Source organism: Synchiropus splendidus, chromosome 4 (assembly GCF_027744825.2).
Source record: "Synchiropus splendidus isolate RoL2022-P1 chromosome 4, RoL_Sspl_1.0, whole genome shotgun sequence".
NCBI lineage: Eukaryota > Metazoa > Chordata > Actinopteri > Syngnathiformes > Callionymidae > Synchiropus > Synchiropus splendidus.
This window is the reverse complement of record NC_071337.1, coordinates 1,897,073-1,922,003: the sequence shown is the minus strand read 5'-3', so window position 1 is coordinate 1,922,003 and position 24,931 is coordinate 1,897,073. Positions and strand designations below refer to the sequence as shown.

Sequence of the window (24,931 nt, the reverse complement as noted above, 5' to 3'; positions counted from 1 at the left end):
CGAGACTCGCCCTGTGGCTGAGCCCAGATCCTCCAGTCATTTCAGGACGCTAAACAAAATGAGCTCCTGGTTCTGCTTGTGCTTCAGAGCATCACACGTCACATGACCTCCACTCTTCAGAAATGAAGCTCTGCTATCCTACGTCACCTGATCCATGACTCACACCGACGCACTACAGTAGGTCAGGAGGTCAGCGCCCTCTTCACAGCAAGTCGTTCATCTTGACCTTACAACAGCAACCGTGTCAGTGCTAGAGTGACACACGCTGGCAACGAGCCAACCCCTACTCGCACGAGTCAAGCAAGTCAGGAGTGATGGACGCGCCTGGTGTGATCCACGGCCAAGTTTAATCATCCACTCCACCATTGATCAGAGCCGTGAAAACACATTTGCTGAGGAACTACAGCCGCACAGTGGACCTCACCAGGGAAGCAGCCGCCTCAAATCAAAGCTACATGCAGCTGGAGCGGACGCAGCCCGACATCACTTGCTGTTGGGCAGCCCACCGCAACGCTTCCTCTTCCAACCTCAGCTCCTGACCCAGCGCCAGGTTCTGTCTCTGTAGGGGGTGGGTTCCATCTGAACCCTGGACAGAGGGATTCTCACTCGCATCTGTGGAGAGCAACAGTGGGCGTGTCCTAAACAAGCGCCGCATGCTGGCGACGGCTAACACCCTGCCGGTTCTGTCTCGGGTGGCCTGAGTCCGGTGTGCCCTCTGCTGTGCAGCCTCAGGTGATGCCCTTTGTTTTCTTCCCAGCTCTGCGCAAGATAGCTGGTTTGTGACCCACGACCAAGCAGGTCTCAAGGAAGTCGTCATCAGCAACACTAGGGTCGCGACCTACTCACCACCATCAACTTGACCTCCTTATTTCTCTGTCACTTCTTAACACTACGAGTCGTGGTCACCTCAGATATGAATTGGTGACGGAGCTCAGCCACGGCTGGAACAGAAGGTGGCGTTTCACAGCCAAAACTAAACATGGAAGAGTCCACAACTCACAACTGAGGGAGATTCCTGAGGATGGAGAAGGTTTTTATCAGTGAAGTCCAGATCCAGACGTCAGAAATGATCCATGAATCCTCTGGTGATCTTTAGTCACTTGACAAAAAACAGCCGCAGTGAAAACATTATTCACTGAAGTAAATCTGTCTGCCAATAGAATCAGACCTTTGGTCTAATAAAGGTGAAAACACCTGAGTTATCAAACACCTGCTCACATCGCGGGTCCCGGACCACTGCGCTGCGCTCCCGTTCCCCGACACCAGAGTTTGCCAAGTTGTTTTTGCACCATGTCAGACCCTTTACTGCCCAGCATTTATCATGTTTGCGTGGAGTCGCGCTGTACACGTAGTTTCCAGCATCTAGCGCTGAGTCGCCTGAGGCGAGAAGCTCTCCCGCCGGCGGAGAGTTTCACAGGACCAGGTGCAGCTCCCAAGGTGGGATCAAGTCCGCGGCCAAAACCCGACTCGCTTGTGTTCCCATGTTGGATTTTGTCTGGAGACAGAATCCTCTACGGCGCCCTCCTGTAGAACATGCTCTCCTGTGGGCATGTTTTAGTTATCTCCATCTGAAGAACTGAGGAGCCCAACGATACTGTGACCTACTGTGACCTACTGTGAGGAAGAGCGCCCCCCAGAGGAAGGACACGGGCTGATGACTGACAGCAGAGCAGGAGAATCAACGCAGCTGGAGGAGGGGCGCAGCTGAGCGCGCCCGGAGACTCTTACTGGTTTGTTTCCAAGTCATAAACAATCACGGCTGGGCGCCTTAAATAGACATCTGAAGTTTCCATGATGATCTCACACCCAGAAGCTCCAGCCTCCATGGGACATCAGGCATGGTTTGCATCTGCAGGAGAGCAGTGCCTTGCTCAAGGGAGCTCCAGAGCCAGGTGCAGACCGAGACCCTGAGATGAACTCTTCAGGGGAATAGGCCTTAAGGGTCAGGCCCAGGACCGGCAGAGGCTGCCTCTGGGAGGGGGACGTCGGGCCTCTGTGCTGCAGCTGCTGCCCCCGCGACCTGACTCAGCCCAGTGTTGGCGGAGGAAAGGATGGAAACAGTGAAGCAACAGCATCCTGGAGAGCAGCATGTGACTTGTTCTCCGATCCAGGGGAGAGACGTGGGGGTGAAGAAGAACCACCACCATCGATTTCCAATCAGCGTGGCGTGTGTGTGTGTGTGTGTGTGTGCCCAGCTGGCGGCGAGGGCCGCTGCATGCAGCTGAGCATCTGAGGCTCCAGGGATGGGAAACAGCAGCGGGCGTGGGCTCAGTTAACCACCCAGAGTGTCTGGACTCTCACTGGTGAATGGATCAGTCTGGTTTGATTCAAGAGGAAACACACAAATATCTACAATAATTCAGTATCTAATATCGCAGCTGACTCCGCTACATCAGCACTGCACATTCTGTTGCACAGTCACAAACTGAGTGTGTGGCAACAACACAGCGGTCATGTCTATATAAGGTCTGAAGCCAGCTCTGTTGACAGGCAGCAGCTCTCGGCCACCGCAACACTGAGCTGCTCCAGTGTTGCTGAGCGCTGGAGCTGCAGGGCCGAGGGCTCTGGTGTGCACCCGAGAGCAGGGGTCACCGGGGTCACCGGCGACAGCAGCTACTCTGAAGGGAGCAGCTCTGTAGCCTGCTCCAGAAATAGCTTTTGATATCCACATTATATCAGTTTAAACCCTCCCATCTTGTTACGTGGCGCCGGTGCGGTGATGGCTGACCCCAGGTGAAGATCATCTGCGCAACAAAAACTAATCCTGAATTGAATATAAATCACTGCGATTTCCAGACTACAGGGCTTCGTGGCGTCCAGACATGAAGCCTGGTGACATCAGACCAATCAGATGAAGCGCTCACTGCCTTTGTTTCCTTGTGTGTTTCCTTCCTTTCCTCCGGTGCAGCGCTGCTTCAGATCAGCGTCCGCCGCGTGACAGCGCTACATACACACCGTGGAAGGAAGAGCAACTCGAAGAGCTGCTATTTGAAGTGAACTATTGGAGCTGGTTTCTCTTCAAGTGGCTGGTGCTTGGTCCAAATGTTGGGGGGTGGAGTCACGCAGAGGAGAGAGAATGGTTGCAGGTCAGGTTTCAGACCGCAATCCACAGAGAGTAGACGCTAGTCAGGTGAGGAGATGAAGTGTGGAGTCAGTGGAAGAAACCTGTCCCTTCTTCACTGGAGCCTGATCCACACAGGTCACTGTTCCATGAGGAGCACTCACAGAAGACGGTGGCCTCAAGTGGACAAAACTCACTCTCACAACAGACGGATTCAGGAGCCTCATCCATCCGTTTGAGAAAGGATCGTTGTTTGTCAAAGTTTCTTTGATATCCAGCACCATCAATAGTGTCATGTGACTTCACTGACTAGAGTTAGTTTACTTGTTATATTGGAAGATTCTTGATTTATATATTGCGAATACATTACATTATGATTCACCTGAACAAAAATGTAAAGTATACAATTCAAAGACGACGGAAAGGCCTTTTTTAATTTAACATTTAACACGTTCCATTCTCCAATGTGAATTATTCAAATTGTAAGTCATTTAAAAAAACATATTTTTGAAACACTATTATAAACTACTACAGCAGTCACCACAGCCAACGACAGGTGGCTCACAGTGGTGCAGGTGAGTGCTCAGAGAGTTGGTGTGTCGGTGCTCAGACACAAACACAAAAATGAGAGGGAACATTGCACGCTGACCAAAGAAAAAGCAAAGCACTTGATCCAAGAGGCCCTAACAGCCCTAATCTCTCGGCCCGATCTCCCGCTGCGTGCGGCTGGTCTGGAGCTCTCCGGCACACACAAGTCCTTCGCACTGCGCCAGAGATTTGCTCACTTGTGTTTCCTCACACTCCCGACACCAGCTGACAAACACGGCGCTCGCCAAGCGGTGCCACACAGCTGCGAGCAATTACTCGCCCAGACACGGAAGCACGCCCCCTTCAGGCTCGCTGAATAGCTCCCCCGCGCGAGTGACCCGTGTTTGGCAGCACCGGGTGAGTCTCACTGGGGAGGAGGATGAGCCGCTCCTCATCGCTCCCACCCAGGCTTCTAGCTAGGACGGTGTCTGGGCGTCCTCAACCGCAAAACATGAAGAAAATGGTCGCCCGAAATGTCCACCTGTTAGTGTATAATGCCAGCAGCGAGCTGCGCTGGGGAGCGTTGCATTATGGGCTGGGGGCGTGGCTTGCTCCCACCTGAGTCCGGGGTCTCGACTCGACACATGCCCTCGGCGGTGCAGCCGCCGCTCAGCGACACCATGTTGCAAGGAGTCCTGCGGGCATGAAGCAACGTCACATGACGGCTGGTAGCCCAGACCATCGAGAGGGGAGGAGCCCGGGTCATACAGACACTAAAAGGCAGTGCGGACGTCTGAGGCTGCAGCAGAGACCTTCACTGTCCCACTGTCAGCCACAGCAATGAAGCCATCATCAGCAGCATCGTCATCGTCCTTGCTTGACAGATGAGGAAGTATCTCCAGTGGATCACATGAACATCAGTCAAAGTGATGTCATCCACTATGGCTGCCACCAGGTGGCGTCATGAGCTACACACTTCCGTCCCCAGTTCTCTGTTGCAGTACGCCTTCATCTCGGACAGTGTTCAAGCCACAGCCGCGACAAAACAGTGAGATGACATTGAAGACATCAAAAGAGTTTGGACCTGATGGTCTCATTTAGACCCCTGCGAATCAGAGGTCCGAGGTGAAACCCTGCCTCTCTGGTGGCCGGTTCTTCAACACCACTTGCATTAACAGCAGTTCTTATTGAGTCTGATTTTATCTAGTGGATTTTTGCCACCACGTGAACAGAAGTCAACAGGTGATGGTCAGGTCAGATAAGACGTCCTGTCACCGCTTCTGAGAAACGTAGGCCGGAAAGCGCGAGTTGAGAAAACTCAGATTCCAATCACTGAGATATTGAGCTTTCATGCCACTACGCCGACCAAATGTGGATTTAGTAACCAAGGTTTTCTCAGCCAGACTCGTGTTGCTCGGTCACGCAACTGCTGGCCGACTCAGCGCTTTTCATTGGGAATGTACTTGACACCAATCACGTGTGATAGTTGCATCTCTGAGGGTGAAAATAACCAACCGGGGGGACCCACAAACCCTGGACCCATGTGTGAGGAGAACACGGGGCGAGACCCGCAGATAATTCAGGCTCTGTTCCACGTCATGACTCAGTTTGTTCTCACAGTCTGGAGCTGTTTGAGGGAAATACCCACATATTTGACCCAAATTTGAGAGTTGAAAACGAGAGAAGGGGTTGGGCATGGGAAAATCCCACGTCTTCCTTTTTCACATGAATCCTTTCCACGATGGAGGATTGTTGAAACTGACCAGATATTGTGAGTGAGACTTGACTCTGTGACTCAGAAGGACATATTTCAGTGGTCTCATGGAGGGGCCGAACTCGAGGCCTGGGGGCCGAACTCGGCCCTCCGAGTCTGTCAAAGCTTGAAAACAAACGAATCGACAGGAATTCGATGCTCTTCAAAGCTGCTTGGACAAGCATGTCATCACAGCGAAGAGCTTCTCTCCACAGCTGGCTCCGGCGGTGAAACCCCTGAGCCTCGCCAACAGGTCGGTCATGTGACCCGCCAGATCAAACAGGTCGGTGACATAACCGACCGCTCATCGACGTTTCCGTTGGTCACCATCCGATCTGGATCTTCACAGCATCGACCCAGCGGCCTGACAGGTGCCGCCTGCCCTTGAGCAAATCAGGCTGCACGGGTGCAGTAGCAGCAACAGGCCTCTGGGGCCGCGGTTAGCTTGTTAGCGGTCAGGCCGGATTAGCCTCAGCTCGCAGCGCTGTCATGTGGTCGTGTTGATGCCTACAGAAACGCGGCAAATCACATCAACCGGCTAATTTTAGTCCAACGTGCCGCAGACAAAGGTCCGCTTCAGTCGAGCCGAGCCGGCGCTCTGCAGAACACCAGGCCCTCTGTGAGCCAGAGCTGCACACACACGTGCCAGCGAGCGAGCGTACACTGCTTACACAGTCCAGGGCCACAGGGCTGCTCAGGCCTGTTGCATCACGGATGATGTCACCAGCTGTTGGCCTCCCTGGCGACTCCTTTCATGTCCGCACTCACTCCTGAGTTCATCTGTCCAGGCTGTGGCTCAGAAGGGGGGGGGGATTTAAACTCCTGTCCTCCCTGGATGTTCTGTACTGTCCAGTGAACCATGGGATCAGAACTCCAGCGTCACCTGGCTCTGCCTCCCGTGATTTTTTTTTTTATTCACTTGTGTTTCTGACCTCCTCGCTAGCTGATCTAGCAGAGTTCCAGATCACCACCTGGATCCACGACTCACCGGCCGCTGTCGCTGTGTGTTGTGCGAGCGAGCTTCAGAATACCACTGCCACCTGCAGACAAGCAGGTGATATGGCAAGTGCTGGAGCAGGTGAGGCGGCAGTAGCTGAGAGAAGCTGCCGTCTCACATGAGTCGGATTCCAGAGGACGAGAAGATCGGCGCCAGAGATGCACAACACGAGCTCATGTGGTGGTCGTAATACAAACATGGCACCAAACCAAGGTCAAACTGGGGCAGCGCGGAGGATTAGTGGTGAGTGCTGCACCCTCTGACTGAGACTGTTGTAGGTTGAACCACTGTTTTTCAACTGGTGTGCTGCGACTCTCTAAGGTGACCACACACCTTCACCACAGAACCATGGAGTGTTGCTTGTGGGACCCGCCAGGCCAAAGACTGTCTGCACCGCTGAGCTAACAGAGCTAACGTGACGTCTCACTTCAAAGCTTTATTGACACTCGTGGACTGGCACAGTTCAGGTATAAAGTCGGCTAAAAACTAAATGCAGAACCAAATAAATGCCCTCCACAATGTGAAGAGAGAAAGAATCACTGTTGCTATGAAGCTGAGGCAAAGAATGTTAAAGATCTGTCAGGAAACTCTCCAAAGCAGAATAAAATCCCATCATACAGAAGTGATAAAGTGAAACAAAATAAATGAAAGTAAATAAATCCTCATACATTTTTGCCATATTGCCCCCCCCCTTTCTGGAGACTTCTGAAACAAACACATTTTTTCCAATCCGTTTCTGCAAATTGCCAAAACAGCCAAGTATCAGCAGCTTTTCACATATTCAAGGGGATTTTCTACAGGGCATTGGACTGAGCGCAGTTGCGCTCAGGTTCCTTTGGTGTTGAGGCTCAGGATTTATTCAATGGAACAAGTGTGATGTGGCTTACAACACTGACGTAAAACGGCCCAACAGAGGATGAGAACACGCGGCCCTCCCTGGCCCAGGCCAGCACCTCTGCACCAGGTCTGAGGGCGCTCCAGCGCCTCCTCTGGCGGGAGCACAGAGGGGCCTCACACCCACACACGGCGGTGAAGCTCATGAAAGATGCATGTGCACACGGCTCGGCTTTACAGTGCACATACAGTATGACCCAGTTAACATGCGGCACGAGAGCGCGGCGGCGGAGGAACCTCCATCTCTGCAGCGGAGTGGACCACCAGGAAGTCACCAGGAAGCTGGGAAGGAGCCGCGGCTCTGAGCAGGCGACGGGTGAAAGCCACCACCCACTGCAGGGACAACACTGACTCACCATCATCCTCAGTGTCACCCTCATATTCCAGCTGTCACAGTCAGCGAGCCTCACTCGCCGGCGTCATTCAGGAGCGTGGAGAACACAACACACGGTCCCGCACGATGTTACAAAACTGGACCCTAACTCCCAGTTTACGGGCTGTAACTGTCACCCCACTTGAAGGGGTGCACCCCAAAACTCGTGGCCTGGATAGTGCTCCTGTTCCGTCCGCGTCTCTCCTCCTCCGGTCGACATGGACACTGAGGAGGAGCTCCACTCTGAAAATGCTGAGCGAGCAAGGACAACAGAAGGCTTCTATTCTGGTGGACAGCAGCAGCAGGAGAAGTGAGTGGAAGAGAAAGGTGTGTCCGAGAGTGAGTGACAGGACGGAAGTCTCGAGTCCTGAGGCGGAAGGCCGGGCCCACACCAGCAGCTCAGGGAGTCACACTCACGCTGACATCTGTCCATCATCCAGTGAAGCCTCTTCTCTCTAGAAGGGAGGGTTGTTCAGACCCAGAGCCGATGGGAATCTATTTAAAATAAAAAGGGTTTTCTCAGCTTTGTGACTCATCATTCCAGAAATATTCCCGGTTTTGCCCCAAAATCTCCCCATTGAAAATGAGCGGGGATAAAGACTTTTCCTCGCTGTTTCAACAGCCTGCAGCGCCCCCATATTTCCACCTGTAAACTCCATTCAAAGCTTAGTCTGTCGCTGTGCTCCTCCTCTGTGATCCTGCACTCAAAATTCAGACACAAATCTCAGAGTTTTTCATCAAACCTGCTTCAAACAGGACGGGAAATGCTCAGAGAGAGTCTGACTTTTGTGAGAGGAGGCTGAAAAATGAGGTCAAACCTTTGGTTTCTTCGCTCGCTGAGAGAAAACGGTGCGTCACTGACAGATGATTCTCTCAGGATCCGGAGACACACCCGTCCTCCGTCTCACGGTGGACGAGCGACACCTGTGACGCATTCAGGACGTGCGGGAGCCTCACAAAAGACAAACCAAAACCCAGCACCCTGCCACACTGACTCCCATACAAACTCTGGAACTGCTTTTCAGAAAAAAAAGTGAAAAGTCTCTTGTTTTCAACTCGCCGCTAGTCGCAAACTATTCACTGCAGACGCGTGAAAATCCGGTCAGTTATGGAGGGAAGCCTCTCACAGTGCAGCTGTTTTGGCTGTGTTAGCTTTGGCTTTTGAAACATCCCCAGATGTTCACGCTGTATAACCGACGGCCTGTGGAGGACCAGCTGGCCAAAGTGGAGTCCAACACCAGGCCAGCAGTGACGTTAGCGTAGCAACATTCGAGGGTTCAAGAGCGATGAAAGCAACAATAGCAACACGCTGGTCCCCACAGCAACACAGCAGCAGCAGGACCTTCAGACAGAAGTCCACAGCTGTCAGAGACAGACACACACAGGTCACCTGACCGTTCAGTTCAGAACCTCCATGACGCTTCACCAAACGCTTCAAAGCCCGTCAGGTAAAACTGAAGCCACAGAAGCCGACCCGCCCACAGCACTGGCCCATGGATCGATGGCTTCAGTTCGATCACAGCTGAGGGTAACGTGGCTGCAGGGGCCGCAACGAGGGACGGCTAATTAGCATGCATGTGTGGAGAAACGCTTCCCAGAAAAGCAGCTGACAGGGAGGACGCAGGTCAGTCCCGTCGAGTCACACGCTGAAGCTTCCGCTCCACAATCCTGCGGCTCAAACAGCCCTCCGACGGGTCAAGCTAGTTTAGCTGAGTCCACCGAGTCAAGGATGGACTCGAGGGTCGACTCTGGACCAGTTGGAAAAGGTCATTCACTTTTAGTGAGCCAGGGATACGTCCCACTTTCAGAGCCAAGTCACTGAGGCTGTGCTGACTAGACGGTCAAGGTGAGACACAGCTCTGTGGACCACAGGGCGGTGAATGTTTGGAAACTTTATCACTGAATTTTAACGACACAAAATGTGGTGTGAAAGGTATGTGTCCTTTGATGTGTCATTGGTGAAACTGGCACATGCGTTCCATATTTTGGGTCCGGATGGGCCCGGAAGCACAGACTACAGCGGTCAGAGTGATGACTCACCAATTCAATAGCTGGTTCTAGTCGACTGACTCGACTAGTCGTCTTGGTCCTACACTCACACGCTGGAGGTGTGTGCTGTCCCAGTGCCTTCACAGTCGCTTGTTTGACTAATTCGACAAGTCCATTCACTGTTTGGACTGTGTGTGAAACCACAATGATAAAAAACAAAATGATTCATTATGTGTTAGTCTGATGAGTCAACAGCATCAACAGCAAAGTGAAGAATCTTTGGCTCACTTTCTAAAACCACCTCAGAGCACCCAAAATATGCCACTCATACACCTGAACACACACTTTTGTGAGGACCTCTCCTGGCCATCACCCTTTCCCCAGCCTCTCCCCCTGAACCTAACCATCCAAAACACATGGCTCACCTGAACCAGGACTCTGAACCAGACTGGAACCCAGTTATGACCCAGTTACTTTGAAGTTTTGATCCTCAAAATGACTGCTACTGGTGCTCACAAAGACACAGCAGTACTAGAGCACACTTACTCACACACAGTGGAGGATGCCCAGAGGAGAGCTCCTGTCCCCCCCCATGCAGCCAGCTGCTGTACTTGGTGCAGTTAGTGAAAGTGCTTCCTTCATGGCCGACTCCTTCTCTACAGCTGCCTCACTGTTCACGTCTCAGACAGACTGAGATTAGCCTCCTCATCCACTCCTCTGTCACTCGAACGAATGGGAGCCATGCTGGGCACCGCAGGAGGAGCAGGAAGGAAGTGGAGCGACGCGAGGCTCCACGTCACCACGACTGAAGCCGGTGGGAAGAGCAGGCGGAGGCTCTGGTCTGGGCTGGACTCCTCAGGTCAAGAGGTCAGCGTTCAGAACCCTGCTGCCCCTCTCTGTTGAGACTGAGAACTGGGCTGGACACAAATAGAGCCGAAGAAATCCAACCATTCTTATGTTATGTTATTATCATATTGTTATCCATGTATTCTTCTACACGAGTTATAAACCGTTCATCATTTTCAAAATGTGCATAAATAAAGAGTGAAAAACAAAAAAAACCTGGTGACACACACACACACGCGCGCCGGTAGGACGCAGCGGAGCGGAACCCGACTCTGCTGCCTTCACATCCTCGGCTGCGGAAGTGCGCCGCTAATGAGTTAGTAATTAGAGGGGTCGCGACCTCTGCGGCGCAGTCACACACTGCCAAGCAAGCAAGTCCTCACAAGAGCTCACGCTAGCTGACACACACAGATGCCAGCGTGAGGGAGCTGCCGCCACATTGGTCGTGGGTCCTGCGCACACACATTTGTATCACCATCCTTGTGAGGACCTCTCCCTCTAATCACCCTTTCCCCAGCCTCTCCCCCATGAACCTAACCCTCCTGAACCACCTGAACCAGGACTCGGAACCAGACTGGAAGCCAGTTAGAATAAACCAATGTTTTCACCCACTTAACCTTGTGAGGACAGGCCCAAATGTCCTCACAAGAAGGCGGCTAGTCAAGACACTCCACCTGCCGGACTGACAGATCATTGATGAACGCTCCAGTCACTGACAACACACCTGCAAGGCCACAGGTACCATGAGAACTGTGGCGTCAGACCTGATAAATCACACGCCGATCATCAGAGTATTGCAGCGTACGCAGGAAGAAACATCTGAAGTGTCGGCCTTGTGTCCAAGTGCGGGCCCGCGGGCCAGACCCGGCCCTCCACCCCACTTCATGTGGCCCAGCTCTGCACGCAGATGAAAGATGCATGAAGACTGAACAATTACAGCATTTCAGACTGGCACGGCAGCGTCAGGCAGGGAGAGCAGCCTTGAGAGAGGAGCTGTCAATCATCCTCATAACAACCTCCTGAGAGACGCACGCACACACACACACACACACGGCTCTTGTAGAATCATGGAACTGTCAGGTGAAAGCAAATCACTCTGGACTGGTGTCATGAGCCTGTCAGAGAGAAGGGGCGGGGGAAGGGGAGCGCGGGGGTCTGAGAGAGCGAGTGAAGCAGCTTCTCAGACGCAAGAGTCCGAACACATGCAGGTTCAGCTGCAGGCTCAGGCTCCGCCTGAGAGCCAAGCACGAGAGGCAGCCCGGTCCTCAGGAGAGAGTTTCCATCTGCAGTTCCCAAAATACTCCCTCCACTCCAGCTCCGTCCTGGGAACCTCAGCCTGGTGTCCCTCACTGAGGACGAGGACAGAGAAGAGGCCCAACAGGTCGGCTGCAGCAGCAGCAGCAGCAGCTCCTCTGGAGGCTCACACATGCTCCATGGTGTGCTGCAGGCCATGTCAGATACCAACCTGCTCTGATACTCCTGACAGATGTTTCCCTCTCGTATTGACAGAATTATCAGCTTTGAATTTCATCTTTTCCTCTGTTCCACCCTGATGCTGATCCCTACTGTGAGAGTAACGGCCTGACCCTCACCCCAGGCTCAGATCATGAGGTGGACCCACCTCTGAGGTTGTTCCTCACATCTTTCATGACTCTTCACCTCCAGAGAGCTCTCCAACTCAGTCCAGACTACTCTTCACTAGGGATGGACGAGAACAACGCTGCATCTCACCATAAACTCGACAAACACGTGACACGCTCGCTGCACACGTGAACATGAGGAGACGGTGACGGCATCACACTCTCCAGCTCCGCGGCGTGTGACAGTTGTGGAGAGTGTGGTGGACTTTGCTTCACCATGGTAGTTTGAAAGTGATGTTGAATCCAGGGAACCTTTGATCATGACTCTGGTCGACTCTGAGTCTCTGGATCCCTGTTTCTTTGATGAGATGGAGTGGTCCTCATAGGTTCTCTGACGCGCTCCTCTGCCTTGGTTCACATCAACACATGCAGCTCTCCTGCCGCCAAGGTGACAACACTTGGATATTGGTGGCGGCGTCCTCTTCCGCGTCCCCATTAGGCTTCACTGATGGAGGACACACTCTCACAGGCAGCGCTAATGCTAGGAGCCGCCATCAGTTAGGGACCATCAACAAATTCTAAAGCCTCAAAGTCTGAGTGACATCTTCAATAAGGCCATGGAAAACAAGCATTTTAGGAGAGAGAATTGTGACAAGGTTTTTCATCACACAAGACAAAGGACTGATAGTTTGGATCATGATCTGGAGAATAGACTCTGACTCCATGATCATTTCCTCACATGATTTCTAATGTTTCTTCAGCAGCATCTAGGAAATGTGTCCAGACTGCTCCATAGTTCAAGTCAACTGTTCAGAGACATGAGACACAGCAGACAGACGGCTCCATTTAACCCCTAAATAAAGCTGGCAGAGCAGCCTGTCAGACACCAGCGGCTTCTACCAGAGACCTGAAACATTGAGTTTCTCATCTCTGCACTGAGTTCACTGTTCTATTGAAACATCAACAAACCATGGTGTTGGAGACAAACTCCACTCATGAGTTCCATCATCAAACAGTGACATGGAAGAGAAGGAACATGGATTTATCCTGATCATTATTGTTATCACTGAAATAACAACATTCATCCCAGCATTTGGCTCCAGAAGCTCACGTTCACTTCCCAAAGCTCCTCTGGCGACGCCCCTAGTTTTCCCCAGATGTCAGCGACACTGAGCGGCTGGTGGATTGCTGCAACGTGACAGTAAAGATCAGATCATCTGGCAGTCACACAGAGGCAGAGGATATTGAGCAAACGTCAGTTTGTGTTGCCGGACACGCGTCAGCGGCTCATCTGCCGGGTCAGTGAGAGCGGAGCCGGTCCTCCAACATGGCTCCCACGGACCAGAGGCTGGAAAATCCATATCCTGGCTGTTATCAGAAGGTAATTGTCCGGCCCTCTCCACACTGCTTCACACTCCCCCTCCCCCTCCCCCTCTTCCCTCAGCTCACAGGTAACAAAAGCCTCAAGCTCATGACTCCATTTTGAAGCTTATGCAGGCACCACAGGAAGATAAGTCACCACGCCGACTCAGCAAACACATGCCCTTCCACGCTGGCCTGAGGTAGAGGGGGCAGCAGCTGGTGCACAGAGGCCCAGGCTTCCCTCCCCTGGAACAGCCGCTCTAATGCGAGTCTCCACAAAGTAGGGTAAACAAAGCGCACACATACCAGACCAACACCATCAAGCACACGATCGGTGTGAAGTGTGAAGATGTCCTCATTAGCCTGCGACACTGCAGAGGGAGACGGAGAGACTCGTGCAGTCAGGAAGTGAGTTGGTCCACAGCAGGAGCTGGACGCCTGCAGTGAGGACCGCTGACTCAGCAGCTGGAGTGTCTCCCTGTAGCGCGGAGGCTGAGTCACGTGCAGAGGGACAGGGGAGCTGAGGACACTTCCCTGGTGATGGTGTGAGAGCAAGGCTCCGCTAAAGCTCCGTCAATTCAGATGGTACGGATCATGAGGAGTGACGCTCCACGCCTGGCCTCCAGGGAACACGGGTGGAGGGTCTCAGTCCTGAGGTGGGTTCGGGAGGGGACCCGGCTTTTAGCTAGAGGGCGTCTTGGGCGTCCGGCTGAAGCCCTAAACTGCAAACCAATAAAAAATGGACGCCCTCCAGCACTCCAAACCAGACGGGAAGGGAAAGAATCATTGTTATTATCATTATTACGATGATTATTATTTTAATGAATCAGGGTCAGCCCAGTAAAACAGTCGCCCAGGGGACCCCTGCATCTCACAGTGTTACCATGGCAACAGTGACTGGGGTCATGTCTCTTAATGTTTGTTGTTTGACTCGTTTGACTGTTTATTTGTGGTTTATCGAGTTATTTGGTACAAATAGGTGTTTTTTACAAAGCAGGTTGTTAGTCGTCAGTCGCTGACAGGGTGTGTTGGAGGGGGCGGGGCTTTGGACGGCGTGTTTCAAAATCCTCGGTAAAAGCCTGGTGACGCTCGTGTGCACGTTCGTCCAGAGACAGGAGTCCTGGACCCGTGTCCTCTCACGAGGGTCCTGAAACCTTCTGCTGGATGGATCTCACCACAGGAGGCGACACTAGAGCACAGGACAAGACACAGTCTGCTGGTTCTGGTTTCTCAGCTGCTGGTGACAAAGCTCCACTGATGCTGAAGAAAACTGCGGGATCACATGATGAAGGTCGGCTCCAGAGTGACTTCCTTCCCTTCCACGCCTCGATTGTTCCATGATTGTTCCTAAAGCCAGGTGGACATGGTCCTCCTCCTATGAGAAGCTCAGACCTTTGACCTTTACCTTTGACCTTTCAGTCAAGATCAACTAGAAACACACTCGGAGAGCGCAGACGTCCCCGGAGCAAGGAGAGCACGACCACCGTGCTTCAGAGTGAAGACCCTGCCAAGAGCTCATGGATCCAGAAGGTCCTGCAGCCCAGCAGCAAGGTCTGACCGAGGGCCCCTGGCACCGCTGCAGGCCCCGGGAGGCCGACTGACACCTGCTTTCACTTCACCGCCTCGCAGCTGCAGCAGCACAGGCTCACTCTGTCACACTGGAGCGAACGAGGGGATGAATATTTGATGCCCCGCTTTAAACGGGTCATTTAGAAGGTCTGGCCTGAAGGACGAGGTGAGGGTGGACACCGAGGCCAGTTATGGAGAGTGAGATGGACCGATGAGCTTCCTGTTCCTCACACTTGAGAGGCCAAATGTCTCGGGGCCCTGATCGAATGGCCTCCTTCACCAGACCAGCAGAGAAGTCAGGTCGGAGAACCTGGTCTGAAGCTGCTCTCCACCGTCACGTGGGGGAGAGTGGACCAGTCTCCAGCTGCAGCGGTGTCCTTCGTTCAAGAGCTGACCCCAACATGAGCCCACGCACTCAGTACACGAGTACCGCAGACGGGACCACATGCTCCTGCAAACCCCCTGAGAAAACACGCGGCGGACGACGAGGATGGAACGTGACAAGACAGAGATCCACCCAGACGCTGGGAGCACATGAGCCGCAGGAAGTGTCAGTTCAAGGTAGCTGCACTTCCTGCTGCCTCAGACGCCAATCCATCACTGATACTGGGAAGCTGCAGTGTGTACAGTAGCGTGACCAAGCCTTCTGCAGCTCCGACGCCAAGTCCCACCAATCACCTGCTCAACCACTCGCACCACAGCCAAGTTCTGTCTGGAGGAAGCTGAAGAGGATTTCAGCGGCCGGGGCTGTGACGCCCAGGCCCAGTGTCCTGACAGCAGCCATGGGAGCAGCGTTTGTCTGACCAGAGCAGAGGTGGGTCTGGTGCGCCAGTGTGACCAGGGCGGGGCAAAAGCACACAAGGTCCACTGAGTCCAGTCACATGACGCTCAGGAAACCAAATTACTGTGTTAGTCTGGCTAAGTTCTGACTTGAAAAATGCATGTAAACAGCTTAGTCCGACTCCTCACGGTCTCATGATGTCTAATAACCTTCTATACAATGGAGAAGCGGTGTGTGGAACCTGGTGCAGTGTGTGTTCCTGGGTCTGAGCCCATGTCTGCGGTGGTCACATGACTCACCTGATATCAGCTGTGTGGTGGAACTGGCCACCACCATGATCTGCAGATGTGTCTTCACCTTCCTTCACTCAGGTGGTTTGGATCCTTGGTTCTCACAAGGAGACCTGACGTGTTGCTTTCAGGAGACGACATTAGCTCCACATTAGCAACTGTTAGCATGGTTGCTAAGCTAGTCGAGGCTCACACCGGTGACCAAAAGCCCGACTCTGTACTTCAGATACTCCACATCTATCGTCCGTGTGATGCAAAGAAAATACTTTTATTCAGAAACTTGGGTGTTTAATCCCCAGATCCTGCTGAAGGAAGCGTGTTGAGGACGATGACAGTTCAGGAGAAGCCTGAAATGTTCTGACCAAAACAAACCCTGCTACGCGCCGCTGCAGGAGATGACTTGGTGCAGCAGGACCTTGGAATGTAGTCACAAGGCAAGGCAGCGAGGCCGTCATCGAGCACTCAGCTCAAGAGAAGATAGAGACCCATCTGAGCAGCTTGTGTGTCCTGTGGTCCCACCTCTGCTGTCAGGTGACGGGCGTGAGAACGTCCTCACGTCGGCCTCTCTGGTTCAGTTTTCACGGCCGCCTCCTCCGTTTTTGATCCCGATGTTGTGCTAGTTACGCTGTGTTCAGGGTCGGCTACGGTTCCTTTCCTTCCTCCTTTCTCTGTCTTTGCTATCATCTGTCCTTTCTTGCTCTGTTTTGCTCCATGCGCAGCTGCATGTGACAGGCTCACACCAGACTGAGGTGAGTTCCCGGTGACTGGTTGCAGCCGCTGAAGGCGACGCCACACGAGGAGCCACGTCAGTCGGTTCATGTGCAGCGGCTCCAGGAAGCCTGGCACAGACCGATAGCATCAGCTCCGCCACGTCAGCAGCTTCAGCTGGCTGCAGCGTCCGCTGCACCACCGGCCCCAGGACCCGACTCCAGGAGCCACTTCAGTGGGTTTCACTACACACACACACACGGCTGAACCCTGGCTCCTCACCCAGAGGAGAGCCGTGTTCTGCTACTCCAACAGATGCTCAACATGAAAGACACTGGTGAGTGTGATATTCACAGGCAGAGAGAGGAGGTGTGTTCATCACGTGATCCAACCTGTGAACCTTCTTCAGCTGCACTTGTGGGGACCATTAGACTCAATGGTTCAGAGGTGATGGATGGTTAGGTTGAGGGGGGAGAGGCTGGGGAAAGGGTGATGAGGTCCCCACAAGGACAGCGGTGCGAGTGTGTAGGTGTGTGATGAAAGACTTTCCTGAAGAAAAGGTGTCTTCTGCAAGATGAAAACCACTGGTGGTGAGCCTCCTGCAGCAGATGCCGAACCCTCAGGTCTTGGGTTCAACTCCCCCCCCTCCGTCGTCACCCACCACTGAACCTTGTACTGTGTTCATGGAGAGATCAGAAGTGATCGACTCCGCCTCTTATCTGTCCAGCTGGACCTTCAGTGGAGCCCAAATCGACTCCAGTACTGGTGCAGCCAAGAGTGTCCAGCTCCTCAACAAGGTGCGACATTCCTGCACCGGATCTGATCCGTTTCTGTCACTGTCGGAGGGCTCGTTCTCCCCGCATCGCAGCAGCCGGCGCCGCGGCAACGCGCCGATGGCCTTGCCAACAGCACGACGGCGACCGGCTCCTCTCTTCATCAGCTGCTATCAAGGAGGAGGCCTGAGGAATGCGAGGGGTCGCTCTGAGAGGTCACACGGGCAGAGATTAGAGGGAGGTGCCGGCGCCGCGTCATGCGTCTCCGACAGACCATCCGTCACCAGACTCGTGACGCAGAAGAACAACATCAGATCTCCAGTTGATGTTGCTTCACCAGCAGAGAACAAAGGAAGGAGGAACAGACAGAGCTTCAGAGTTCATATTCACGTATTCTGTGTTGATGCTGTCTGGGGTGGGGGCGCTGCTGAGCAGGCGCCTTGCTCATGGGCAGAACCTCGAGGGAGAGGTATTGAGCCTCACGTCACTGAGTCGGGGGTTCGAGTCCCACAGGGAGCGACCTTCCGAGCCTGACCTCAGGGAACTCATGGACACAGAGAGGTGGTGGTACGGCGTCAACACTCTCAACTCTCCATCCTGCAGGGAGGTGTTGGGGTTGATGTCTTCCACTCAGGGCCTGGTCCTCCTCTTACAGAAGACGATGCTCTACAGCAGCACTCATGAGGGCCCCGAGGCCAACAGCAAGTGGGCCCCTCTCATCGCCTGCTCAAACCTCACTGGCATCTGGACCTTCTCAGTCGAGACTGTAGGACTGTAGACCCAGGTCCAGGCCGCCAGCCTCTGCTATCTCCAGCGCTGGAATAAACCCTGCTCCAAAGGGTGGTTCCAAGACGTTACACAAGAGCAGAAATGTGACTTTGATGGTGTGACCAGACTTCCTGGGCCCCGCTGCACCTGAGCGTGAGATAACAGTCTCCACAGCAGCGCCACAACACCTCGGTTCTTCTTCTTTATCTACGTCTTTCTGAGTTGGTGTTTTCCATCACTGAACTCAGCACCGACGCCTTCAACTCGACTTCCAGCTTGAAAGGGAGACTCCATCAGGTACCAGAGAACCTGGAGCTCACAGACTCCAGAGTGATCTGGAGTAGGTGGAGGGTCCCAGGTTGGACAACAAGATCACCTTCTACAGGTGTTTCACTTCACCGAGTGGCAGCTCTGAGGATTCACTGCCAGGATCAAAGCTCCACTCTCATCACCAACGTTCCTCCTGGTGTCAGTGGTTCCACACACCCTCGCCACATCACTCCTCTCAGCCAACGCTTCCTCTGCCATTGGAAACCTGACCTCGGCGACACCATAAATTTTCAGGCATCTTTCCCAGAAGAGCGGATTCCCCGAATTCCCCGACAGCAAGGGGAGTAGAGATGAGAGAAGAGAAGAGAAGAGAAGAGAAGAGAAGAGAAGAGAAGAGAAGAGGAGAGGAGAGGAGAGGAGAGGAGAGGAGAGGAGAGGAGAGGAGAGGAGAGGAGAGGAGAGGAGGAGAGGAGAGGAGAGGAGAGGAGAGGAGAGGAGAGGAGAGGAGAGGAGAGGAGAGGAGAGGAGAGGAGGAGGAGAGGAGAGGAGGAGAGAGGAGAAGAGAGGAGGAGAGAAGGAGAGGAGAGGAGAGAAGGAGAGGAGGAGGAGAGGAGAGGAGAGGAGAGGAGAGGGGAGGGGAGGAGGAGGAGAGGAGAGGAGAGGAGAGGAGAGGAGAGAAGAGGAGGAGAGGAGAGGAGAGGAGAGGAGAGGAGAGGAGAGGAGAGGAGAGGAGAGGAGGAGGGGAGAAAAAGAGAGAATGGGAGGGAGGGAGAAGGGAAGAAGAGAGCTCTCCAGCAGACTGATAAAGCCTCATGTGATCATGTGACACAGCGCTGTGCTAAAACACAAGAGCCGGTCACACATTCTCCACAGTTGACCTCTGACCTGCCGTCGGCTGCACTGTGTGTCCACAGATGCAGTTCTGAGCTCGGTCTGCATAACGAGGGCGAGCAAGTGAGCGAGTATCGAGCTCTGGCAACACACTCTGGTGCTCTCTCACACACACACACACCATCCTTGTGAGGACCTCACCATCCAAAACAGGTGGCGAACCTGAAGCAGGAGCCCAGTTCTACTGACCCAGTCTTCATCCTCAAAACTATATAAGGAGCAGCCAAAACGTCCTCATAAGATCAGTGTGTTGTGGAGGACTGGTCCACACAAGAATATGAATACATGTACACACACTCACACGCGATGACACGTGATGTCACTCAGACACACACACAGAGTGCTGGAGAGCTGCAACAGACTGAAGCCACTTCAGAGAAATAAACTGGTTTTCATGTTTCTACCTGGCAGTTTGTGTTTGTCAGACGAAGCTACTGTTCCCCGACACACACGCAGCTTTGAAACACGTCAGGAGGGAACATCAGAAGGCAGTGAAAAGGCAAAGTGAAGAAGAATCGAGTGGTGTTTCCCAGCGAGAGGAGACACACACACACACACACATATACTGCAGTGTGAGGCTGGCTCCAGTCCCTCACAGGAAGAAGAGGCTCCTCATGACTCACGACACGAAGCTTCCCTCCCATCACAACACTCACGAGTCAGAGCTGACCGCTGTGAGGGGAGGGAGGAAATCAGAGCAAGAGACGAGGACAGGAAGGAGAGGAAACATCTTTTACCTGATACAAGAAATCATAAACGGTCCGCATTGTTAAACAGAAAAAAGAGAAAACTATTCGTGACTGAACAAAACAAGTTGAAAAATAAAAATTACTGTGGAACAAACAATACATGAGGCATTAATTGTTGTTGTCTTCTGTCGTCTCTCACTCTGTAGCTTTGCATCGAAATATGTGTTTGTATTTACAGTTTTATGTGCTGCCTCTTCATATTCCTGGACCCCATCCACAGTGACCCCACGTGACCCAATAATGAGCGATGACATCATCAGCATTGATTTTCCACTGAGAGTGTTGTGGGCTCCGGCAGCAGCTGCAGCACCAGAGGAGAGCCGTGTGCTGACGGGCCTCACGGCACCTCCTCAGCCAGGCAGGGACCTGAGTCACCAGCACACGCAGCTGCTGCTCGACCACCCCAGGCAGCAGGAAATCCCCATCTGACGGACAGAATTCCCGCGGAACCTGAAGCACACACGGAGAAGGTGGCGCTCCCCGAGTACGGACTTGAAAACACCTGTTCAGCATCTGCACCACAGCAGTGATGCCGGCACAGTCCCGCCCCTCTCACACGGAGCTGACAGCAAGCTTCACAGCTGACCTAAAAGCCCACAATGCATTGCGGTTTTCCACAGTGTGACGTCACTCTGCCGCGCCCTTTGGTTGTTGCGTGGTTAGCCGTTAGCCCCAGCTAGCATGAGCTCGCTCACATGACTCAAACGCTGAAGTGTTGAAGAGGAGCTGAGAGACGCCACTCCACCTGGGAAACTAGACTCAACCTGCGACCCGCTGACACCAGCTTCACGACCCACTTCCGGGTTCCGACCCGGCACTTGAACAGAACTAGAGGACACGAGCGCGAACACAAGCGTGTGCTGTGCCCCTGGAATTAAAAATGTTCTCACTGTGTTAGAGGAATGTTGGAGGCTCTGTGTTTGCTTCTGGGTTTTGCTCTTAAAGTGCTGTTTGATCAAGTCCCCGGAACATAAAGATCAGACATGAGATATTTGGGTTATATACTTGTTGATCTGCCGGTGAAATACGAATGTTTGTTTTGAAAAAGGCATCGAGCGGCGAGTCACTTCCCGGGTGTCCATGCCGAGTTTGCAAATTCAGGCTCGTGACAAGCGTGTTGAGAACAGCACAGCGCCCCCCACAGGCCTGGCGGGTGCACCACATCTGCAGTTGCTGTTTTCTGACCCACAAGGCTCCACTCGCCTCCATGATGAGGCTCCAGAGCGGCTTCCCACAGCTCGCACGCATGAACTCACGACCCTGAAACTAGCAAGGCGGTCACGTGATCCTTCCATCCAATGTCGTGACGGACCAACACGAGGCCTCCACACGACACCATGATCCGGATCACCAGGGTCTCAGCACGTATCTGACTCGGCTCCTGGTTCTTGGTGTGTACACAGTGGTCAGAGCCACGACCTCCAACCATGCAGCGCTCCAAGCTTTGGAAACTCTCAGCTGGGTCGGAGGATATCGACCAATCACACGCCTGCTCAACCAGGGGGCGTGGCTAGAGTCTGGCAACCTCGTCCCATTTCACAGGTTTCATCCAAATCCCTCCACAACCTTGCGAGCCATCATGACCAGTAAGAAACCAACGGCGGTGGAAACACAGCGCCTGCCATGAGAACTGTTGAGAGTCAATCATTTCACAACCCTACAGGTGCTGCTCAGTCTGCTGGGGGCGGGGCTAAAGAGAGTCAACATGGCGGCTCAGAGAGGCAGAACTGAGGCCATTTATCACCTGTGGACGCATATTAAATGAGATTCGGACCCGCCGTCTCTGGGACCATCGTGCATGCTAGCAACCGCTACCCTTAGCTTCTCTTCCGTTTCCCTCTCTGCACAACTCACCGTGAAATCTGATTCTCTCATTGATCCGGCGTGTCCTCACGAGGAGCAGCACACGGCGGGACAGAGCTCTGTTCCTGACCCAGCCGATGAGGCTTCATGAAACAGTGACCTGATTTTCAGAGCTCAGTAGGTGGCGCCCTCTGTTTATAAACAATGGCAGGTTAAACTGAAACGGTTGTTCAAATCCAAACCTGTCAGAGCAGAGAGCGCCACCAAGTGGGCTCTGAAAATATGGTCACTGTTTCATGAAGCCTCATGGTTGGGGTCAGGAAGAGAGCTCTGTCCCGCCGCGTGCCGCTCCTCGTGAGGGCATGGGGGACACTGGTGCAGCACTTCCTGGGTGTTTACAGTGAACAGCTCCTTCCTCTCAGCACACTGTCGTGACGTCATGCTTCTGGTGGTATATGAGATGTAACGTCAACAACCAAGGTCATGAGGGTCACCTCATCCTTGAGCACCTCAGGGGAAACCACACTTTTCCTCAGGAACCCGAGGAGCCTCCAGAAAACCATGAGAACCTCCGAGGTTTGCTAGGAAGCTCTTCATTATGCAGAACATGAGGGTTCTGCTGCTCCGGTCAAGGACGGACCTTATCACAGAGTCCAGAACTCTAGAGCCACTACCACTCTGCTGCCCCTCACACCAAAACAAAACCAACATTCAGGAGCTAAGTCCCGTTCCGGTCAGACCCAGTGACCTGCAGGTGGTTTGCTGAAGGCTTTGGGCAGGCGGCAGAACCTGACCTCGCCTGGTCGTCAGACCCTCAGGAGGAGGCCTGAGGCGCCGCTCCTCCCAAACATTCCCACCTTTGATCACCTGGCTCTGCAACCGCCCACCAGAGGGGGGAGGGACGAGAGGGGGGGGCGACACTTGCCTCCGCCTTTGACGCCTTTCATGACCATCTTCAGCCGAAGGCTTATCGTAGCTTCTCTTCATGGTTCTGAGTCCCTTTCACTTCCTCCTCAGGCCTGGCTGAGGCGTAGTGACCTGGCTAATACTTCACCGCACCCTGGTAACGTCCTCCTCTCCGTCCATCACTCCTCAAACAAGGTTTGCATTCGACTTTCCTACTCCACCGCCACAGTAGCTACAACTGTCCTCAGCGAGTGGAGTGATGAAACGTGAACCCGCTAAAGTGCTAATGCTAAAAAGAAACACATATTTAGTTCCCTGTGACATTTTCATTTCCGTCACCTCGTGGATCTTTTATTCCCGCTGCTTCATTCTCTACGGAAACACAACAGAAGTGAAGTCTGTCCCCAGCGCAGTGGAAGTCATCTCCGCTCTCTACGATCATATTTCATCGTGAGAGGAAACATGGAGATCCACCATGCTTCTGTTTGCCCCACAACATCTCAACTCAACGTAAACATCAATTCCCCATCGATGGAATCGGCCTGGGGGGACACAGGAGCCAGGGTTGCCAGGTCAGCTCCACCAAGGACGGGTCAGGAGACGGGAAAACAGCGGGCCCGGGGGCCACACGTGGCCCTCGGCAGGTCACGACCAAAGCTCTTCACGCACTTCCTGACTGCACTTGTACTCGCTCCAGCGAAAACCCTCCCTAGATCTCAGCCTGTTTTCAAATACCTTGATATCTATAGTACATACTTTGATACACACTTTTATACTGAGATATTTGCTGCACCTCCTGCTATTCTGTTCTGTTGTAAAATTGGATTTTTGTTTTACATTAATATACCTTTATTTTTTCTGTCTGAATTAGAATATTTTAATTTTCGAGCACTTTTTTTTCTCCCCTGAAACAAATACAAACATTGAAGGAAGCGCCTCGGAAGTAGAAGAGCACTCAGCGAGCGCAACCCACCGCCAAGCAGCTCCCCAACACAACCTCCCCCCGCTGGCCAAGAAACTCCAGGATCCGGACGGTGATGTGCCATGTCCCACGTCAAAGGCTTCCTGAAAACCTCATCCAAACCCCTCCACCACGTTACAAGCCGAGGCAACACAACACAGCCTCCCTGCTCCGTTGAGACATTCACCGCTCAAAAACACTTGCATTTAGAATCAAAGGACATGTTTCGGCGTCCCAGACTGGAGCCGCGCGCGTCCACCTGTTCCCGCGGGACGCGTCTTACCTGAGCAGGTTGGGCAGCGGGATGGAGCCGGAGCCCGAGCCCAGGATGCCTTTCCTCCCCGTCAGCAGCTTCTCCACCAGGGCCACGTTCCCGGTCCGGGCGGCCTCCAGCAGCTCGTGCTCCTTCCCCATCCCGGACACAAGTTTTGGAGCGGCGCAGCTCCGCGGCGCGGGTCACGAGGCTCCCGCGAGGACGCTCCGCATTCCTGGCGCCGGCCGCGGAGGCTCGCGCCACCGGCCGCGCCGGCGGGGCTCGCGAGCGCAGCGGGGTAGAGCGGGAGTCTCCCCCGCGGGGGAAGTGAGCCGCAAACTCGCCGCTCGGCTGTCCGTGCCCGGCCCGGGGCGGCTGGCAGGCGGGAGGTGGGAGGTGTCGCCGTCCGCCCTGGATGCTCCGCAGCGCTCCCCGCCTCGCTCCTTTGAACCTTCCGCACTGGCCGGCGCTTCCCCGTCGCCCCGACTCACCAGCGGAGGGGCCGCCGTGAGGAGCGCGGCTTCCGGTGGCGCCTTTCACAATAAAACGCGCCTTCTTCGTGGTTCAAGCAGGTTGGGCCAAATTCGAGGCGTTTCAGACTCCGAGATCACGGTTGATCACGTCGGTCATTGGTGACAGCGTCCTGGCGTGAGCCCAGCCAGACGGTTGCCGGTTCGAATCCAGCGCTACGGACCTCTGTCTGGATCTTGTTCTAGGAGTGATGTCAAAGGTCGAACAGTGGTGTCTTTACACTCACAGCAACAGAATGAACCCGTGTTTGGTCTCTTGAAGTCCACAAATTTACGTTTCTAGCTGCTCAAAATAC

At 53.6% G+C, this 24,931-nt stretch overlaps 1 protein-coding gene across 6 annotated transcripts in view; it reads right to left on the bottom strand.

Annotated features, from left to right (window-relative positions):
• The window catches only part of anks1b (ankyrin repeat and sterile alpha motif domain containing 1B), a 148,039-nt gene extending 123,456 nt beyond the window's left edge, over window positions 1-24,583 (bottom strand). For 5 of the 6 annotated variants that reach the window (XM_053861571.1, XM_053861561.1, XM_053861562.1 and 2 more), the window contains exon 1: window positions 24,136-24,583. In XM_053861571.1, the coding sequence (XP_053717546.1) occupies window positions 24,136-24,266 (131 nt within the window). In that variant the 5' untranslated portion in view covers window positions 24,267-24,583. Of the gene's footprint in view, window positions 1-16,032; window positions 18,870-24,135 lie in introns of those variants that run through there. The other variant, XM_053861564.1, reaches the window with a different exon arrangement.
• Between the last annotated feature and the right edge of the window lie 348 nt (window positions 24,584-24,931).